Source organism: Papio anubis, chromosome 1 (genome assembly GCF_008728515.1).
Source record: "Papio anubis isolate 15944 chromosome 1, Panubis1.0, whole genome shotgun sequence".
In the NCBI taxonomy this organism is placed as follows: Eukaryota; Metazoa; Chordata; class Mammalia; order Primates; family Cercopithecidae; genus Papio; species Papio anubis.
In genome coordinates, this window is record NC_044976.1 from 175,802,050 (window position 1) to 175,824,294 (window position 22,245).

The 22,245-nt window shown below is 37.9% G+C and overlaps 1 protein-coding gene across 7 annotated transcripts in view; it reads right to left on the bottom strand.

The window, feature by feature from the left end:
* Window positions 1-22,245, bottom strand: part of HMCN1 (hemicentin 1) — a 499,395-nt gene that overhangs the window by 18,986 nt on the left and 458,164 nt on the right. For 6 of the 7 annotated variants that reach the window (XR_004179456.1, XM_031657606.1, XM_031657603.1 and 3 more), the window contains 11 exons: window positions 20,432-20,602; window positions 20,071-20,241; window positions 19,205-19,375; window positions 18,864-19,034; window positions 13,281-13,430; window positions 12,853-12,990; window positions 11,722-11,843; window positions 10,658-10,895; window positions 5,852-5,914; window positions 4,718-4,837; window positions 4,100-4,234 (listed from right to left, as the gene is read on the bottom strand). Coding sequence is in view for 6 of the 7 variants with exons in the window: in XM_031657606.1 (XP_031513466.1) it covers window positions 4,100-4,234; window positions 4,718-4,837; window positions 5,852-5,914; window positions 10,658-10,895; window positions 11,722-11,843; window positions 12,853-12,990; window positions 13,281-13,430; window positions 18,864-19,034; window positions 19,205-19,375; window positions 20,071-20,241; window positions 20,432-20,602 (1,650 nt within the window). In the remaining variant the exon portion in view is untranslated. Of the gene's footprint in view, window positions 1-4,099; window positions 4,235-4,717; window positions 4,838-5,851; window positions 5,915-10,657; window positions 10,896-11,721; window positions 11,844-12,852; window positions 12,991-13,280; window positions 13,431-18,863; window positions 19,035-19,204; window positions 19,376-20,054; window positions 20,242-20,431; window positions 20,603-22,245 lie in introns of those variants that run through there. The other variant, XM_021929438.2, reaches the window with a different exon arrangement.

Sequence of the window (22,245 nt, forward strand, 5' to 3'; positions counted from 1 at the left end):
TGACAGAATTAATTGCTGGAGAGGATATCTCTCTTCAATACTCTTAAAAGTAGACAACTGCTAATGATACAGAACTGTCAATGAAACACTCTTCTACTTTAACTATTTTGCCATATGGCTCTCACTCCTGTTTCTAGGAAGTTCCAGTCCTGGAATATTACTGACAGACTGGGATGCTGAATACAGAGGAAAAAACTCCAACACTACTAAGGTCTTTTGCAATTGTCCTTTCTTCCCCTTTCTTGCTCCTTAACTTGGTGCAGGTCTTTATCACCCTGTGCCTGACTGCATTAACATCAGCATTTCTCTACGTTTGCAGTCACTGCTACGTTGTACTTCCCAAACACCATCTGGGTCGTAGTGTAACAAAAACTCTGCAGGCATGAACTCCTCAAACTCTTGGGGAATTGCCTGTGGTTTGTACCTTCTTTCCTTTCCTTTCCTCCAGTCCCAGAGGAAGAAAGCCCTCTTCTCTCACTGAAGAAAAGTCCCTCTATTTGAGCTTTTGAGCTCTGCAGCCCATCTTACCCTTCCTCACCAAGATGAGGACTGTGGTCCATCAATGATTCCCTCCTCCTGTGCATTTTTGAAGTCCTTCCAGTCTATCACTGATGGGCATTTGGGTTGGTTCTATGTCTTTACTATTGTGAATAGTGCTTCAATAAACATACGTGTGCACGTGTCTTTATAGTAGAATGATTTATAATCCTTTGAGTATATATCCAGTAATGGGATTGGTGGATCAAACAGTATTTCTGGTTCTAGTTCCTTGAGGAATCGCCACACTGTCTTCCACAATCATTGAACTAATTTACACTCCCACCAACAGTGTAAAAGCATTCCTATTTCTCTACCTCCTCTCCAGCATCTGTTGTTTCCTGACTTTTTAATGATTGCCATTCTAACTTACGTAAGATGGTATCTCATTGTGGTTTTGATTTGCATTTCTCTAATGACCAGTGATGATGAGCTTTTACTCATATGGTTGTTGGCTGCATAAATGTCTTCTTTTGCGAAGTGTCTGTTCATATCCTTTGTGTACTTTTTGATGGGATTTTTTTTTTTCTTGTAAATTTGTTTAAGTTTCTTGTAGGTTCTGGATATTAGCCCTTTGTCAGATCGATAGACTGCAAAAATTTTCTCACTCTGATAGTTTCTTTTGCTGTGCAGAAGCTCTTCAGTTTAATTAGATCCCATTTGTCAATTTTGACTTTTGTTGCCATTGCTTTCGGTGTTTTAGTCATGAAGTCTTTGCCCATGCCTATGTCCTGAATGCTATTGCCTAGGTTTTCTTCTAGGGTTTTTATGGTTTTAGGTCTTATGTTTAAGTCGTTAACCCATCTTGAGTTAATTTTTGTACAAGGTGTAAGGAAGGGGTCCAGTTTCAATTTTCTGCATACGGCTAGCCAGTTTTCTCACCATTTATTACATAGGGAATCCTTTCCTTATTGCTTGTGTCAGGTTTGTCAAAGATCAGATGGTTGTAGATATGTGGTGGTATTTCTGAGGCCTCTTTTCTGTTCCATTGGTCTATATATCTGTTTTGGTACCAGTACCATGCTGTTTTTGTTACTGTAGCTTTGTAGTATAGTTTGAAGTCAGGTAGCATGATGCCTCCAGTTTTTTTCTTTTTGCTTAGGATTGTCTTGGCTATATGGGCTCTTTTTTGGTTCCACATAAAATTTAAAGTAGTTTTTTCTAGTTCTGTGAAGAAAATCAGTGGTAGCTTGATGGGGATAGCACTGAATCTATAAATTACTTTGGGCAGTATGGCCATTTTCACGATATTGATTCTTCCTATCCATGAGCATGGAACATTTGTGTCCTCTCTTATTTCCTTGAGCAGTGGTTTGCAGTTGTCCTTGAGAGGTCCTTCACATAAAATGTGGCACATATACACCATGGAATACTATGCAGCCATTAAAAGGGTAAGTTCATGTCCTTTGCAGGGGCATGGATTAAGCTGGAAACCATAATTCTCAGCAAACTAACACAGGAACAGAAAACCACACACTGTGTGTTCTCACTCCTAAGTGGGAGTTGAACAATGAGAATGCATGGACACAGGGAGGGAAGCATCACACACCAGGGCCTGTCAAGGGGTTGGGAGGGGGTTAGGGGAGGGACAGCCTTAGGAGAAATACCTAATGTAGGTGATGGGTTGATGGGTGCAGCAAACCACCATGGCATGTGCATACCTATGTAACAAACCTGCACGTTCTGCACATATATCTCAGAACTTAAGTATAAGAAGGAAGTACTTTTTAAAAAATTATACTTTTTCTTTCCAATAAACCTGTAGATATAATCAAAACTTTCCTCTCATAACCAAATCCCTCTCTCAGGTCCATACTCATCTCAAGCTCCTGCCACTTCTCTCTTGCTATATTCCAAACCCTTCAAAAGAAAAATCACCATAGTTGAGCTCTTCACTTCCTCACCTTACATTCCAGATTGCCAATGTCTCTTATTTTGTACTTGTTTTCTATTTGACATCTTTTAATTTAACCACTCAAAATCTACAATGTGCTAACTTACATAAACACAGATGTGATCATATACTTTTTTGTTTTGTTTTTGAGATAGAGTCTCTCTCTGTAACCCAGGCTGGAGTGCAATGGCACAATCTCGGCTCACTGCAACCTCTACCTCCTGGGTTCAAGTGATTCTCCTGCCTCAGCCTCCCAAGTAGCTGGGATTACATTTGTGAACCACTGCACCCGGCTGTGATCACAAACTTTTAAAATATTTTTCTTAGTGCAGTTTTTTTTTCTTCTTCCTCTTTTGGTTGGGCTCCCTTCTCCCTTTTTACCTGTCTTACCCACCAAAGGCAAACAACATTAACAATCTAGTATGAATAATAATTTATTTCTACTGCAGCCACATAAATATCTCCACCGAAATATATAGATCCATTTCCTTTTTTTCTTTGGTTGTTTTTCCAGTTACATACTCTTTTCTGCAAAATTATACATACCTTCCTACATCTGGATTTTTCTCATGGATGCACAGTGGTTCATGGTGTATGTACCATGCTTCATTTATTCTGTTGATAAACATTCAGTTTTGGATCCACTGTCTTTTCCTTTATGAAAAATCCTGATAACAGCTTTATTTATATTTGCCAAAACTTGGAGGCAACTAAGATGTCCTTCACTAGGTAAACTGTTTTGTATCTAGATATTTATTACTGAGCAGTGAAAAGAAATGAACTATCAAGCCATGAAAAGGGGTGGAGGAACCTTAAATGTTACTAAGTGAAAGAAGGCAATCTGAAAAGGCTGCACAATTGTATGATTCCAACTATATGACATTCTGGAAAAGGCAAAACCACAAAGACAGTAACAAGATCGGTGTTTGTCAGAGGTTGGAGGAAACAGAAATGATTCAGTGAAGCACAGAGAATTTTGAGGACAGTGCAACTATTCTGTATGACACTATCATGGCGGATACATGTTGTTATAAAATTTTGCAAACCTATAGAATGTGCAACACCAAGAGAAGCTTAATATAAGCTAGCCTCTGAGTGATAGTGATGTGTCAGTGTAGGTTTATTGACTGTAACAAATGTACCGCCCTGGTACATTTGATAGTGTGGGATTTTGATAGTGAGGAAGGCTGTGTGTGTGGAGGGAAGGGGTTACATGGGAATCTATGTACTTTCTGCTCAATTTTGCTGTGAACCTAAAACTGTTCTTAAAAATAGCCTACTAAAAATATCCTTCAACAAACATTCTGGCAGTCTTATGCAATGGAATTTTATGAAATAGATTTTATTGGACTGTGCAGTATGATCTCAATCAAATGGTAACAGGCAAATGGTCATTCAAAACCACTGTGCCATACATATTTAAAATAGCTGGGGAATGTATCTGAATCAGAGCTCATGAAGAAGCTCAACTTATAAAACATATAAAATGAAGTTCAGGTTTCAGTTCTCCAGAGAGACAGGAGTCCCACTTGCTGGATATCTCCTCACTCTCTCCCTTTTATGTGGTCCCTTCCTCTTGGAGTTTGAGACAGTTAACTTTCGAGGAGTCAAAAGGGGAGTCTAATTCTTACTGTCATGAACATAAAGAAAAGGCCTCCATTTTTATACCTTGACAACTCAGCCCATCAGAGGTTCTTCGAAAACCAGCTCCACAATGGACCACACAGCGATAGGATCCAATTGTATTGTCACAGTCCTGACCAGCGTGGCAGGTGTGCCTACCCAAAGCACACTCATCAATATCTGCAACAGAGGGAATCATTCAACTGAGGTGAACTGAAGAACACCAGCCCAAGAACCTGCTGTGAAATAGGGATACGAAAAGCCATGAAGGACACTTGAAACTAGAAAAGAGCAAGAAGGACTTAAGTTTTTGGTTGAGTCACTTCAGGTGGGCTAAATAGCTGACAAACTCACAGCAGCACGGTGTGATTAGTATCTTCATAGACTGACTAATCAGACCACTTACAAATTAGGTGGCTTTTAAGAAGTTACTTCTCCTTTCTGAGATCTTGAGTGAGATGCTCCAGGCATTCCTGCCTTGAGAGTGCCCTACATGCAGGCAGTGCATGAGCAGTGTTCTTATTTGTTCAGCCCAACCTTCTGTTTGTTGCCAAAGTGTGGGCAGAAGTAGTAGGAAAGAAGAGAATGGGTCTATCACACTTTTTCTAGGTCAAAGATTGCCTTGACCCATTGCTTAAATGTGTCTATTAGATTTGTGAATACCTTGACAAGTTCTTCCATCTGCAGCTATGGTGAGGCCTTTAGGGCAGGAGCAATAGTAGGTCCCCATGGCATTGTGGCAGGTATGGGAACAGGGATTCCCTGCTGCACATTCATCCTCATCTGAAAGAAAAAACAAGAAGGCCCAGATCAGTATAAAATCCCTACTTTCTGGGAGTTATTAAAGCCAGTAAAAATAATTGCTTATAGAGGCCAAGAAGTTGAATCAACTATAATAGAAAATACTTTAAGTGCCACAAAATGAATTCACTAAATAAAAATAATTTGAGGCATCTGAGTTATCCTTGATAGTGAATAGATGGTTAGATTACATCGTAAAACAACAATGATAATAGCTAAAATATATTTATCTACTGTGCTCTAAATGCCTTTTACCTGCTTTAACTCTTTCATCGCAGAATTCCTAGGAGATAAGTATTTTTATTACTGTCCTCATTTTGCAGGACAAAACTGAGGAACAAAGAAGTTACATAAATTGCTTAAGGTCATATAAGTCATTACTTGCAGGGCTGTCATTTGAACCTCGGTAGTCAAAAGACCACCTCTTTATCATAAGACTATATTACATTGCCTACCAATGAAAGAAAAGCGCTGTGTATGTAAATGTAAGCTCCTCAAGCCATTTACTTAGCAGTTAACTTATCTGTACATCTCTTGTGATGGTACTTTGGTGGGATAAAATTGGTTTACATTAGTGATAAGTCCACAATCCTGCCTGTCCTCTGATTAATTCTAGGGTTCGGTGGCTTAATGTTGGATTGTGGCTCTCAAACCCACAGCAATCAAGTCACCAGATGAAGTATAGTGTTTATTGTCTGTCTGCTCACTCCACATCTATAGTTAGTCACTATCTCTGACACAGTTGGCTGTGGCCAAATTCAGAGAACATGGGCTTTGCAATTAACTTAAATTCAAATGTAGCTCTGCCACTTGATGCTGAGTGGTTTTCGGTAGTTTGACTTTTCTACATCTCTATTCCTTAGCTGTCAAATGAGATGTTTACAGAACTGTTGTGATGATTAAATACCTACGGAAAGGGCAATAGATATCCATTAAATGCTATCCAACATTGACATTTTCATTAAAATAAAACCCTTTATTTATCTCTGTACTTACCAGCACAAAAAGGTCCAACTGAGTCTAAGGTAAACCCAGAGGGGCACTGATTACTGCGATCTCCTACCACAGAGAGGAAAGCAAAGTTAACTGACTTATTAGAATAGTTGCCCCTGGTTTCTTTCCATTAGCATCTTCCCTGGGAATATATGCCAAAGATGAAACACATAATGCAAAAATGCAATAGGTGAAAATAAGCAGGCATGGAAAACTTTGCCTGTTTCTCAACCAAGAAGTAAATGAATCCCAGTCCAGAGATTGTTGACAAGCTGCCACTGGAAACGGGTTTCTTGTGTAAGTTGTTCACATCAATAAAAAAATTATTCTGTGATAACTAAAAAGGGTCCAAGATAAATGTATATGCCAGGTATAACCACGGGCAAAGTCCTATTCTTCCAGCCATTACTAACCCTGTTTTACTCTAGAAAGAGAAATGCTGTTTTCAAGCAACTTAAAATAATTTGTGCCAGTGAAAAATAGAAACTCTGTGAAGAAGCTCCCTCCTTTTGTGGATCTCCTCCATTAGCATCATTGAGCATTTGGGTCAAAATCTCCCATGTGTGACCAAGTGTTTTCCTTTTCATCTAGTCAAAATAAGGGGAAACAGGGATATTGTGATAGAAAAGATTTAAGTTAGATGTCAGAAACAAAAAAGCGAACAAGAACAAGAACAGATTAGTTAAGAAACCTCTTTTCCTGAAAGCATCCTAGTCTTCCTGCTCATGCAGTGGGGTGGTACTAGGATAGATGGGACAGAAACATCTAGGGCATATTGCTTGCTAAGTGATCATTGCATGGTTACTGTGTGTGTATCACAATTTAGTTTCCACTTAGTCATTTGTTCATTCTTTAATCCAACCAGTTATGTTGTGTAGGACACAATTGCGGAAAAAACATGTCATGTAAACATATTATTACCTGATAGTAGTTTTAGGTTTTTGGTGATAAATAGGGGAGATATCTTCTATTAGGTGGAATTTGGGAAGTTTTTTAGGAGATACTTTTGTTGTCATAATAAGACTATTAAAATTCAGTGAGTGGGACAGGTCCCGTGGCAGGTTTTACAAGAATGCAATGTGTAGTCTTGAAAGATGATGATCTGTCCCTTGCCTTGCAAGACTTTCATGAAAGTAAGAAATCTATAATTATCTAAGCTTTGAATGTGTCTGCCGTATATTACGCATTTTTCACGATTTAAATATATAGTGAATTTTCTAGGAATGCAGTTTTCATAAAAATTGATGGCTGATTGGACTGTTTCATTCAGAACATTACTATGAGTTGCTTAATGTTCCCCAAATAATCATACTAGGATTCAGTATATGTTTGAGTATACAACTACTTCTTTCTGTCCAAAGATTTTCATATTAAAATATGTAATGTTATGAGTTATTTTCTTTTTGTTGATTTTCATATTATAGTTAAAGTGTGTTATTTTGAATCATGTTACAATTTTTATTTCAAGACAGTAAAAGGCAATAAAAAATATTTGTTTATAATAATGTATGATAACAGTAGAAACCTTGAAAAGTATAAAATTCTGGTAGTCTTGTCAAATTGAACGAACTACTGCTGAGATTTTGATGTTTTTCCTTCCAGTCAATTTTGTGAATACATACTTAGAAATTAAATTTAGGATATACAGACTGATAATTGCCAAGCTTGACTAATCATAAAAATCATTTGAAAATCTTATTAAAAATATAGGTTCCCTTGGTCCCATTTCTACTAGAATTGCCAAGAAAGAGACCTGGGAATCTGTGTTTTTAATGGGTATAAAGATTTTCTCATAATCACCCAGGGGTGGGCAACCCAGGTTTGGCTCATACAGTGCTTTTCAGTTATTATTGTCATGAACATTTCCCTTTGTTACTTGTTTACAGTGATGCTGTCAACACCTAGAACAATGTTTAGTACACAGTAGGCACTCAACAAATATTTGTTAAATGAATAAATGAGCTAAATATTTCCTATTTCAGTGATTTTAAGTTATTGTTATACAGCTGTGCCATAACTTATGTATTTGTTTCCTACTTTGAGGATATTTATTATTTTTCTATTATAAATAACACTGGATAAAACTTCCTAAGCATTCATCTTTGGCTATTTCTGTGATTTTCATAGGACAGACTCCCAAAATGAGATAACTGAAAAGATATGAATATTTGAAAGGCTATTGGAGACACACTGCCTTCCAGAAATGTTGAACCAATTTATCCCCCTGCCAGCAGGGTGTAAGGGTGTTCATTTCCCCATACCTCTGTAACACTAGGCAGTCATCACCCTTGTTATAGTCAGAAAATAACTTATTAATTTGCGTTTCCTTGCTTACTAATGAGGGTAAACAGTTTCTTCACATTTGTCATTATTTACTCTTTTGTGAGTTTCCCTTATGCAGTTTTCTACTGAGGATATTTGCCTCTTTCTGATTTTGAAGTGCCTTTGTATGTATTAAGGTTAATCATGGTTGTCAATAACATGTGATGCAAATATTTTTTCTTGGTGCATATTTTACTTTCTCATTTCACTTTTTTTTCTTCCCATGAAGAAGTTTTAAAAAATGTATTTGTAGTTAAATTTATATATTCCTTTATAATTTCTGATACTCTCTGGTGTGTAAAATATATACTTTATAATTAATTTTAAAAAGACATTAGATTTTAAAGATATAAAAATAGGAGATTGACTTTATTTGAGAGTTTTCCTGACCAGTACTTTCCAAAAGCAAGAGTGCAGACCAGATATATTAGAATCATTTAGGGTCTGTGTTAAAAATACAAACTCCCAGACCCGACCGTAGACTTGCTAAACCAAAAATCTTTGTGGCCAGAAATCTGAACTTTCATCAGGCTCTCCGGAAGATTCTAATTTCACTGCAACCATACTTAGCTCTAGTATAGACCTAACACGATTTGCTAGTTAAATTACCAGGAATGCAAGCTTGCCCCCTAATGGTTGCTCAAAAACAAATTGCAAGTACACAATTCTTAAAATTGACAAGGACCATGACACATGTATCATATGTAATTCATAGAATCACAGTGTCCAAGGATAGTAAGGGGCCTTTAAAGGTCATACAGTGTGTTTCTTTATATTATGGGACCCAGATCCCTCAACAAACCCACTTAAAGACACCACAAAGACCTTTAAGCAGTTTTGGGCTTGGGAAATGTACACGATTAGGTAGAAAGTGTACATGACTTTTCAGAAATCAATTCATGTAGTTTCAGATGGTAGAAATTCACTTATTTGTGCCCAGTTATCTTTTTTTTTTTTTTTTAAATTAGATGGAGTACTGAAAAAAGTAGAAACAGAAGTTAGATTTAAAAAGCAGGTATTTGGGAGGCCGAGACAGGCGGATCACGAGGTCAGGAGATCGAGACCATCCTGGCTAACACGGTGAAACCCCGTCTCTACTAAAAATACAAAAAATTAGCTGGGCATGGTGGCGGGCACCTGTAGTCCCAGCTACTTGGGAGGCTGGAACAGGAGAATGGCATGAACCCGGGAGGTGGAGCTTGCAGTGAGCCGAGATCGCGCCACTGCACTCCAGCCTGGGCGACGAGCGAAATTCCATCTCAAAAAACAAAAAAACCTGGCATAATTAGGGAAAGAAAATGTAACTCCTCATTCTGGTAGCTCGTTTCTTTTGTTCAAGTGGCATGGCATGCATGGCAATAGTAAAAGGTACTGATGAAAGCAAGAGTAAACACTTACTTGGCTCTATTTTAGGAAACATGCCACACAGGAAAACACATTCACAAGGTCAATGTGAATCCTTTTAAGTAAACTCATGAGAGCCTCAAGTTCAACGTTAAAGTCACAAACATTTAATGTCTAACATGACTACATACAAGAATCATCCCAGCATTAAAACCCCACAGAATATGGAATGTTAATTGCTGTGGTGGCTCTTATGACTGAAATGGGAATCTCAGGAGACAGACACATCAAAGAACCACATAGCACAGATGGACTGCTTAGATCAAGGGTTGCAGAACCATGCTTGGAAAATGAAAGCAGTTAAAAAATCATAACTTCCAGGAACAAGAAATGACAGCTGGAATCCTGATTATCGCTGCATAGTTTTAAAAAGCTGCTTTTAAAATATAGAAATTATTTTTGACTAGTTTAAGACACACCTTTGTATTATGTTTCAGGAATTAAAAAAATTTCTTGACAAATATAAAATTCAAAACAATAACAAATGGATTTTATTATTTGAAAAAAAAGCATTTGGACACATGTTTTTCTTTTTTTGGAGATGGAGTTTTGCTCTTTGTTGTACAGGCTGGAGTGCAGTGGCGTGATCTCGGCTCACTGCAACCTCTGCCTCCTGGGTTCAAACAATTCTGCCTCAGCCTCCTGAGTAGCTGGCACTCGCCACCACGCCTGGCTAATTTTTTTTAAGTAGAGATGGTAGTTTTACCATGTTGGCCAGGCTGGTCTGGATCTCCCGACCTCAGGTGATCCGCCCGCCTCTGCCTCCCAAAATGCTGGGATTACAGACGTGAGCCACTGCACCCCACCATATTATGTTTTTAACCCTCTCTGCACATATGGAATAGAACAACAGCAACTCCACTGTGTAGTGTGAAGAAGTATATTAGTAAAATAAATGTACTAGAACTCCAGTTGGGTTGGCTTTTCCATAGGGCTTTGCTTAACAAAAAAGCATAGACAACACACATGAAAAACCTGATATCATCATGTTAGATGTAAGCCTCAATGTCCTTATTTTGAATTTTTTTTTAACCATTTAGACTGGATGGCATAAAGATACGGATTTTCTTTTAATCAAATTACCTTTGGATATTGAAGCATGAATTTTAAAACCCAGTGTCTCTTCTAACTGGTTATAGTCAGATTCGACAGAGGATGCATGAAGTGTTTCAACCAAGAAAGGCATTCTTCCCCGTGCCTGATCATAGAAAACGGTGTGGTTCCATGTGTATGGGATGCTGATGCCATCAATGGTGAACAGCCGGGTTGAGTAGGCGTATAGCTGCCCAGCACCTGTTTGAATGTAGTCCTCTGTGTAATCCTAAGGAGAACAATGTGGATTTGAAGATCAATATGGCTCATACTAATTTTTTGTCCCCTTAAAGGGACTATGAAATGCAGAATGAGGGGGGAAAAAGGATTAGGAGCTAAAGAATACACATCATGATGATGGTAAACATTTAATATGTGTTAACTCTTTTAATCCTATCAACAATTCTATAAGGTAGCTTTAAATAGCCATAGTTTGCAGACTAGAAAAGTAAGTTTGTAGAAATTAAGCAACTTTCTTATGACATTGCTAGAAAGTGGTGGAATGAGGATCTGAATGTGGATCTGCTTGGCATCAAACCCTATGTTCTTTTATTTATTGCCTCCTTCATGAGAAAAATTGTATAGTAATTGTACAGTAGTGTTCAGGAAATAACATAAGGTTTGAACTCTTTAATTATAACATAGTTGTTTCATAATTTTGCTGTCATAAATTTCAGTTTAATAAGAGACTCAAAGATAAAGATGTGAAAGGGCGATTGTTAGCCTTTAATTTCTGAAATATTTCGTGGATGATACACAAAAACGTTTATGCAAGAATTACTATCATCTTTGTTTAAAGAAATTAAACAAATGCCTTACATCAAGTATTTGATCTTGGTCCTGATAGGGAGGGTGGTAAAACCATTAAGAGAGTTTGTAAAAACTTGTCCCTGAAGATTCTTAAACAAAGATCAGATAGTTACTTAAAGGCTTAGTAGTTTGGACATTTTCCCCCCACAAAGTGGACAAGTTATCTGTGCTCCTTCTATGGACCTTTCACGCATACTCATCATTACTCTAATAAGCAGCAGAGACAAGTTATCCTGGCATTTTACCTTTACAGTGACTTCAGCAGGTGACTGAAGCTGTAGGACATAGCCACTCACAACGATATCTAGCAGCAAAGCACCATCGGAATCCAAGCCCCGGGCAATATGAGTCATCCGCAAGATTTCTCCTGGGAATTACAAGATATTCATTTTGACAGCAAAAAAAAAAAAAAAAAAAGGTTTCTGGAAGCACAGAGCAGATTTACCTTACATACCAGTTCAGCTATGCTATTTGAGTTCCAACTTGAATAAGTATAGGTGATGAGAACTGAATTAGCACTTAGCCTCCCAATTCAAGAGTTAGGTTTATTGAATTCAGTTTCTTTTAACATTTCTTTTCATGTAGCAAAAATGTGGTATGTGGTTATACAAATTTCATACTTTAAATTCACAGGTAATAACAAAGCAACCTTATAAACATGAATTGTCTGTGACTGGCAAAAACCACTAGTCTGGCCACAGTGCTTTGTTCTTTCTGATGCTTCTAAAAGTAACAAAGGACATCTTAGTAAGTGGATACCCATGAAAAGATCCAATTGTCTTCTCCGCTGATTAAATGTTGGTTAAAGATAAGCCCCTCTTCCTTAAAGGTCGCTGCTATGAGGCTGACCAACTGTGAAGAGGCTTGAAATGGAGCTCTCTAAACATCTGTATGTACATGGAAAGGGTCATGAATAGCTAACCCATACTCCTTAAGACTAGGGATAAGTGAAAAGCCTTTAGGTTTGTTTGTTTTGTTTCTATCTTTTTCATAAAGAATTGCTATAAAGTATCCTAATTGGATCTTGGTTTAAAGACAAAGGTCTTTAATTAATAACAGTAACTCATTTTCCTTCTTTGTTTGGTCTTTAAAATCCTCTCTAAGGATTTAAAGAGAAAATATTTTTAAAAAGAGAAGAAAGGAGGAGAGGAGAAAAACTTTTAGGGTATAAAAATGACTGCTTGAGAACACATGGCCTCTTATGATCTTATGTTAGTACAAGTTTACAGCAAAATATGAAATTTCTTTTATATCACTTATGATAAGATTGCATCCAAAAGTTTTAAATTATTCTCTGTGAACATGTATTTTTCTTAACCACCAATCTTTATGGTACTTTTTATAGTAATAGAATATTAAATTCAGCTGACACTAACCAGTTGCAAATTCCACTTGAGTTTCTCTTTTGAAGACTGCATTGGTGAGGGTAAAGCCATTGACTGCTTCTCCTATTTCCTTTGCTGTTGCCCAATAAATGGGATTTAGAATAGAAACTATCTTTCTCATTGCTGAACCTAAAGAAAAGAAGGATAAATAAGGTGATAGCAAAATTTTTACAGTCTATTTTATTGTCTTCATAGCACATTATTCACAAGGATGAATTCTAAATAATGTTGAATACCAGAAACAAATAACAGTACCTCATGTATCTTTAAAAGCTTACCATTGGAATAGAGCTAAGGATTATTATACTTATGACTTAGTAGTAGCATTCTCTAGAACTTTAAATAGAAGTAATAATAAAGAATAATATCTAAGTTTTTAAAAAGACGCTTATGAACAACTTCTATAAGCAAAGACTTACCAAGACTACGAGGTACATTGGTAATTTTGGCACGTATTATTCTGGTATCAGAGTTAGGGCTATCAGTTATTGTGGCATTAAGGAAAGCAATTCCAAATTCAACATCATTAATATTTCCAATAACACTTCCTCTGGCTCGCTGGGGCCCACCTATTGGGGGAAAAAAAAACATTCCTGGATAAGGATGCAATTTCATCAACATTACGTGGGAGAAAAGAAGGCCAGTATTCAGAGATGCTACAAATCTTTTCTCAAACATCAAAAAGATCATACGACATCTGAATTTAATAGTGAAATAAATAAACTTTTAAAACATTCGACTTTCACATAACACCCATCATCCCCCATAAATCTAGGATCCTTCTAATCTATGCACATCATAGTGTTATTAATATTTCATAAGCCAAAGAATACAATCAGTGTCCAGTTCCCAAACTAAAAATAAAGAATGTGTTGGTGGTGGTGATGAAACGACAATGAGAGTTTATTGAGCATGTTATGCATGATGGTAAACATTTAATATGTGTTAACTCCTTTAATCCTATCAACAATTCTATAAGGTAGCTTTAAACAGCCATAGTTTGCAGACTAGAAAAATAAGTTTGTAGGAATTAAGCAACTTTCTCATCATTACATTGCTAGAAAGTGGTGGAATGTGGATCTGCTTGGCATCAAACCCTATGTTCTTTTATTTATTGCCTCCTTCATGAGAACATCCAGGAAAAGGAGAGACTTCATCAACAAAACAGCTTCTAGGCCACTGCCAATGTAAACGTGGATTATCTAAGGACATTGTTCAGTCTTGGGTTTTAGAGTGAGGGTTTATCAAGTTCTTCATATTACAAATATATTGAAAGATGCTTAACTTGAGAGAGATTGTGCTTTTGCCAGTGCTATAAAATTCATACCAAGGTAATCTGGTTGCAAAACAATTATTTTTAAAAAAGGGCCTCAACATTAATTTCATTACTTCTTTCTATTGTTCAACAAAATTATTGGTGACTAGTACAGAATAGGCGGTTAATGAATGTTTCTCAAAATGAATTTCATGCTTTGACAAGAGAGGGCAACATACTGGGGAGTAGCTGATAGTCAAATTCATAAATATTCATTATCTGATGTCTTTTAATTAAATACATTTTAAAGCAATTACTAGGAATTTCAGATACTATTATCATGTACAAGCATATTTAGTTTTATCATACTTTGCTTTGTTGCTCTTTGCAGACACCGTGTATTTTTACAAATTGAAGGTTTGTGGCAACCCTGTGATGAGAAAGTCTACCAGTGCCATTTTTGCAACAGCCTTTGCTCACTTTGTGTTCCTGTGTCACATTTTGGTAATGTTGCAATATTTCAAATTATTATTATCTTTTAGGGTGTCCTGTGATCAGTGATCCTGAATGTTATTATTGTTGTTTTGGGGTTTCATGAACTGTGCCCATATGAGACGGTGAACTTAATGTTTTGTGTGTTCTGACTGCTCCATCGACCACCAGTTATTCCCCTGACTCTCTTCCTCTCCATAAGCCTCCTTATTCTCTGAGACACAATATTGAAACTAGGCCAATTATTCACCCTACAACGGTCTCTAAGTGTTCAAATGAAAGAAAGAGTCTCATGTCTCTCACTTTAAATCAAAAGTTGGAAATGGTTAAGCTTAGTAAGGCAGGCATGTAGAAAATTGATGTAGGTCAAAAGCTAGGCCTCTGGCACCAAAGAGTTAGCCAAGTTGTGAATGCAAAGGAAGAAGTCTTGAAGAAAATTAAAAGTGCTACTCCAGTGAACACACAAATAAGAAAGTGAAACAACCTTATTTTTTATATGGAGGAAGTCTGAGTGGTTTGGATAAAAGATCAGACCAGTCACAATGTTCCCTTACGCCAAAGCCCAATCCAGAGTAAGGCCCTAACTCTCTTTAGTTCCATGAAGCTTGAGGTAGATGAGGAAGCTGCAGAAGACAAGAGGCTTAAGGACAGAAGCCATTTAAGTAACATAAAAGTGCAAGGTAGAACAGCACAAGCTGATGTAGAAACTGGAGCAAATTATTCAGAGGTAGCTAGGTCATTAATAAAGATGGCTACACTAAACTACAGATTTTCAATTTAGAAAAAACAGCCTTCTCTTGGAAGAAGATGCCGGTTAGGAAGAGGTGAAATCGGTGCCTAGCTTCAAAGCTCCAAAGAACAAGCTGACTGTCTTGTTAAGGGCTTATGCAATTGGTGACTTTAAGTTGAGGTCAATCAATGCTCATTGTGAAAATCCTAGGGCCCATAAGAATTGTACTAAATCTACTCTGCCTCTGTGCTATAAATGAAACAAAGCCTGGAGGACAGCACCTCTGTTTATAGCATGGTTTACTGAATATTTTAAGCCCAGTTTTGAGACCTAACGCTCAGGAAAAAAAGATTCCTTTCAAAGTATTACTGCCCACTGACGATGTGAATATTCACTGCAGAGGTCTAATGGAGATGTACAAGGAGAGAAATGTTGCTTTCATGCCTAATACAGCATCTATTCTGCAGCCATGGATCAAGGAGTAATGTTGACTTCCAGGACTTATTATTTAAGAAATACATTTTATAGGCCAGATGCTGGTAGCTCCCGCCTGTAATCCCAGCACTTTGGGAGGCTGAGGCTGGTGTATCACTTGAGGAAAGGAATTCGAGACCATCTTGGCCAACATGGTGAAACCCTGTCTCTACTAAAAAAATAGAAAACATTAGCTCTGCATGGTGGTGGGCACTTGTAATCACTTGGAGGCTGAGATGAGAAACGCTTGAACCCAGGAGCCAGAGGTTGCAGTGAGCTGAGATCATGCTACTGCATTCAAGCCTGGGCAACAGAATGAGACGCTGTCTCAAACAACAACAACAACAACAAACAAACATTTTTCTAAGGCTACAGCTACCATAGTGATTCCTTTGCTGGATCTGGGCTAAGTAAATTGAAAACCTTCTGGAAAGAATTCATCATTCTAGATGCCATTAACAGGATATTGGAAGTTGATTCCACCCATCGTAGATGACTTTGAAGGTTCAAGACTTCAGTGGAGGAAGTAACTACAGAAGTGGTTAAAAGAGCAAGAGAATTAGAAGTATATCCTAAAGATGGGACTGACTTGCTACAATCTTATGAAAAAACTTGAATGAATGGAGGAGTTCCTTCTTACAGATGAACAAAGAAAATGGTTGTTTGATATGGAATCTACCCCTGATGAAGATGCTGTGAACATTGTTAAAATGACAACAAAGGATTTAAAATATTACATAAACTTAGTTGATAAAGCAGTGGCAGGATTTGAGAGGACTGACTCAAACTTTGAAAGTTTTACTGAGGGTAAAGTGCTGTTAAACAGCATTGTCCACTACAGAGAAATCAATCATTAATGAAGAATCAATTGATGTGGCAAATGCCATTCTTGTCTGATTTTAAGAAATTGCTAGAGTCACCCTAACCTTCAGCACCCACCACCCTGATCAGTCAGCAGCCATCAACCTCAAGGCAAGACCCTCTGTCAGCAAAAAGATTGACTTGCTGAAGGCTCAGACCATCCTGGCCAACATGGTGAAACCCTGTCTCTACTAAAAAAAATACAAAAAAATTAGCTGGGCATGGTGGTGGGCACTTGGAGGCTGAGATGAGAATCGCTTGAACCCAGGAGCCAGAGGTTGCAGTGAGCTGAGATCACGCTACTGCATTCGAGCCTGGGCAATAAAGTATTTTAAAATTAAGGTATGTGCATTGTTTTTTAGACATGATGCTATTGAATACTTAATAGTACTACAGAATAGTGCAAACATAACACTTATATGCGCTAGGAAACCAAAACATTGGTGTGACTTGCTCTATTGCAATATTCACTTCCTTGTGGTGGTCTAAAACTGAATCAGCAATATCTCTGAGGTATGCTTGTATTATATATTGGAGAGAAATACAATTGTATTCAGCCTCAGAAAAATCAGTAAGTACAGTACTTTACATTTTAATTTACACTATTATTATTAATACTGAGAAAACAGCTTTTTGTGTTGATTCAGCCTTCATGGTCTGTGCTACATTCATTTGTTTGTCACAAATTAAAGAAAAAAAAATGGTGAGAAAAAAAAAAGACATAAAGCCTGCATTCATAGAGCTTATGTCTGAATTGGGGAGAAAAACAATCTAAATCCCACAAACAAAAGTAAGGTTGAAATGCATTGCTATCTACTATTTAGGGAAGTTTGAGAAGGAAGTAAAAATAAAGAAGAAACCTAAAGAAAGTTTTAAGTCTTAACGAAGCCAGGGAGGGCAGAAGGGATTTCTGGGTAGGGAAGGAATGTGTGCCACTCTTTTGTGGGTAGTGGCTTGCCACATCTGAGAGGGCAAAAGCAGCAGAAAGTGTAGAGAGTAATGGAAACCATGCTGCAAGATGATGCAGGAACGTAGAGAGCCAGTCAGGGCCAGTAGGCCATTCTGGTTCTCATCCTTAGTCCTAAGCAGGGAGAAAGGGGAGTATTAGGACCACTAATTTACTTAGCTCTCCAGGTCATTGCTGACATTTTGACCCTGGTTCTGTAGTCTCATAGAGGGACTTGAGTCGCAGTGCTCAAAAGACTCCTAGTTCTGAATACCTGGCTGAGATCCTGAAATCCTCTGACAGACTCTGCAGCACAAACTGTCAACCTATTTGGAATTCCTGATGCCACTGGGGCCCTGCTACTAACAAAAGCTGAGCTACAAAGTACATCAACTGAAGCTGACACTACGCCTCAGTTGGAGCCTCAAAGTCCTTGTTAATTAGTCAATATGTTGAACAGTTGTTGATGGTAGTAGACCCATCAACTTCCTTTAGCTTGTCTAGATCCTATACATTTTTAAATGTAAATCTCTCTCACTCTGTCAAATGATCTTGATTTTTCAGGAACTTTTTATTTCTAAGAAAACCTTAAAGCTTTGGAAAGTCTAATTGATATCTTGACACTTCAACAATATAAAACTGTTATTGTTAGTCTTCTTATAACCTTTAGAAGCCTGCCTGCTGAGACAAGGTATTGAGTATTAGCTACCATTTCTTGGAATCCCAGCAAACTCTAAGGCCCATGAGTTGTAGACTTCTGAATTTTTACATCAGTTGCTAGATGCGATGCATGACTCAGGCTGAACTTCATACTTGAACTCCCCTTATTCTTTCTCCTAGGACTGAACTGATTCTTACTTTACTTCCCACACACTCATGTCCTTCAATTTCCCATCCACAGATGAACAGCCTCCAATTGTGGCTTTCTTTAGATATTTAGCCACTGCCCCACCTTACCTTTAGTCTGGAATCTCAGCCCATTTTTCCCCACTCTGTCTCACACTTTTTCCTGTCAAGGCCAGGACTATATCCTTTTACCAGGAAGCCTGGAAAGGCAAAAGCAGAGGCTAGAACCCAGCCTTGAGTTCATACAGAACTGTACCAATTAAGAGCAAGAAAGCACTTTTTTTTTTTTTTCCTAATTCCTCCTCTCAGGGTTGGCAGTGTTTTGTAATTTGTGGCACCTTTCTCTAATGTGCACAAAGGCTCTAAATGTGCTACCAAAGTCCAATTTAGTTGCTTACCTGGACATGCTTGTACATTGCACCTGGTCACCTGAGTAGTGTCTCCGGGACAGGGATGGCCACCTTTAGCTGGCACAGGGTGGTCACACAGCCGCTTCCGAGTCTTCTCACCTCCTCCACAGGAGGCAGAGCACTGGCTCCAACTATGCCAGCTTCCCCAGCTTCCATCCACTGTGAACAAGAATGGAATGGTCACTGTTAACAAATTGGCTTCAAAATCTACACTTGGGGTGCTCCTGCCTATACAACTTTCATTTTAAAGTCTGAAGCAATAGGGCTGCTACAGTGAGCACTAAATTAAATGCTTTACTTATTCAACTGCCAGAAATCAAGAGACTCACCAGGACACATGTCAGTGTTGCACCTCTGGATCTGGGAGTCTGGTCCCCCACAAGTTCTTCCCCCATTGGAGGGACGAGGGTTGTCACATGTGCGGTACCGCCGCATCTGCCCTCCATTACACGTCCGGCTGCATGTTCCCCAGCCACTCCAAGGACTCCAGTTACCATGGGCTACAAGACAGAATAATCTGAGATGAAAACAGAGCCCCTAAAATGAGAAGTGGTCAACAATGACATTCATCTAAAAAGTATTTAAAAAGTCTCTTCTCAGCACCTGAAACAAAACATAAAAGTCTATAAATAGGCAACTTCCCAAGGAAGACAGTTTAATTCAGTTTTGGCTAGAAACTGAGTATACATTCCTGTATTTGTGTGATTCCATTTAACATATATTTACTGAGTCTTAAAATATTGCAGGAGCTGGAGGGTATAAATGAGACAGGGTCTCTGCTTTTGATGAGCCAAGGCTGTAAAATTCAGGATACAACGTAACTCGGATTTCCAGATATCAAATTGCTGCAGGGGTCTAAAAATCCAGCTTGGTGACTGAATTAAGGCAGAGAGCTGCCTGCTTGCCTTCATAAAAGACTCGTAAGCATCATGAAGAGTTAGCCTGCAGGGGTGCTCTCATTCTTATACTCTGGGGCTACTCCTATACAGAGCAAGTGAAATAGGACACAGCTCCTGTCCCTATGAATCGAAGACATCTATGGTATTACACAGACACGACAGCAACCTTATAACATTCTGACATCCCAAACCAAATGTTGAAGAACCAAGTAACAGAATATTACAACTTTAAGGAATTCAGGTCATAATGAAACTTTACGAAAGTATAATGTTGACTCACTATTTCCAACACTCACTTGGGCAAGGGTCACTATTGCAAAAATCACTCTGGACATCACTCCCTTCACATTTCCTTCCTCCATACTGGGGCACAGGGTCGGAGCAGTCCCTTGTTCTCTGTCTGGCGCCGCCTCCACACGACACAGAACAGGCACTCCAACTGGCCCAAGTCGCCCACTTGCCATCAACTGGAATAAGGGAAAAATGTACATGCTTTCTTACTACCTAGAAACCATCATGTTACACTCTGGGCATTGTTAGTTTGAGAGATGTACTTGTGGGCACAGTTAGAATGGGATAGATTCTTGTCGACATACTACCTTGATAAGATAGGTAGATGTTAATTTGTTAAAGGTATAAACAGTATATTTCTCTTACTTGGACAATGTCTTTCATTGCACACTTGCATCTGCGTTTCTGCTCCATCACAGTAGGACCCACCCAGTGCTGGCGGTGGGTTATTACAAAGTCTTGCTCTTGTCTGAGCACCTTTCCCACAACTTCCACTGCATGTTCCCCAAGGCTGCCAAGTGCTCCATGCTCCATGAACTACAAATGCCCCAAAAGACAGTTTCAAGTCACAGAACCATGCTTGTTTAAAACCAAAATTATATAAATAAATAAACTCAGTAATGAGCTAATTAGCCCACAATCTAAGAGAATTGAAACTGAACCAAACAAAACAAATGATGATCTTTCTCCTTCTGGTTAGATTTTCAGAGGAATTTGTGTCTACAGGGAAATTCAGAAGGCTTACCTGATGCCAAAAATAAATGCTTAAAATCACCCAAAGGAGCTATTTTATTACAATTAAATTTACTCAAACTACCATATATAAATACAGTCTGAGTGTTTAAGCCCTAACTAAGTATTTGTCTGTGCTGTTTGCTCTGGAGAAAGTAGAAAGAATTGGGAGCTTGGGAACAAGGCTGTATAACACATTGAGATGTGGTTATGGATAATACAAATATTTCCACAATTTGGACCCTAGACAGCGAGACCACATCCTTAAGCCTGATTCAGCTTCGTATCTACATATGTACTTGGATTTTTCAACAACATGATGATTTGCACAGCTGTAATTCTTTGGAAAACTTTCTCCATTACGTGTGTTCATGAATTAAAGTTCTGAATAACATACTAACCTGCTTCCTAAACAACATAAAAAGCTGACCAGTAATTTCCAAGGAGTGATATTAGGGCCTTCCTTTTGGTAACTAACACATTACACCATTGGACCACAGAGTGAAACAACCTTATGTTTTACCAGGTACATGGGCTGAGATTCAACATTATGGCTTTCCTTATATACAAGTGAATACCAGGTCATATTTTTGTTTTCAGGGAACTTGCTAGATATGGAGCTCATAAAGTATGTCTTGTGATCACCTGGTTTAACTAAAATATGAGCAAAAATAAGAGCCTCAAAGAATGAGTGTAAATATTCTCCAGAACAAGTTGAAAACCACGTAATGAAACTCATTTGTCTGCTTTGGTTAGAAAAATATTTTAAAATGCATGTTACAGTTTCTTATAATTAACGGGTTTCTTACTGAGTTGACTAATTATCCTTGTGCTTTGTAGACAAAAACATAGTCACACAAATCTATTTTAGCCAAGAAGAATTTGCACTAAAAAGTATTTGGCTAAACCTCAGAGGAAAGAAGAAAGCCTTTAAATATATGGCAGATATTCAAAACTACTTCTGTATTAATTCAGGCTGTGGATGCTCATAGCCCTCAAATATAGACTATATGATTTCAAAAATTCTGAGGTTCCAACTATTTTAATACATTTTATTTTCAAGACTGTTGGTTAACAAAAGTCCCAACTGCTTATACTATAATGCCATTTAATATAGATGCATTTTTAATTGGAGGGTTAACAATTGGGTAACATTTATTCATTTCTGTGTTATTTCTATTACATATAATTATTTTTATTTTTTAACCAATATGGAAAATCCTAACTAGAATTGGACTTCATGACACAAAATGTTGTAGAGTTCAAGTGTTTCTTTTATAAGAATGGAATGACAGCAAGAAAAAAGGAAGAATGATAACATAAACTGGAGAAGGCATAAAACATCATGCTATCTAGATGACGCAAAAAAAACAAGAACTAAAAACACAACTACCATTTGACCCTGCAATCCCACTATTGGGCATATGCCCAAAGCAATATAAATTGTT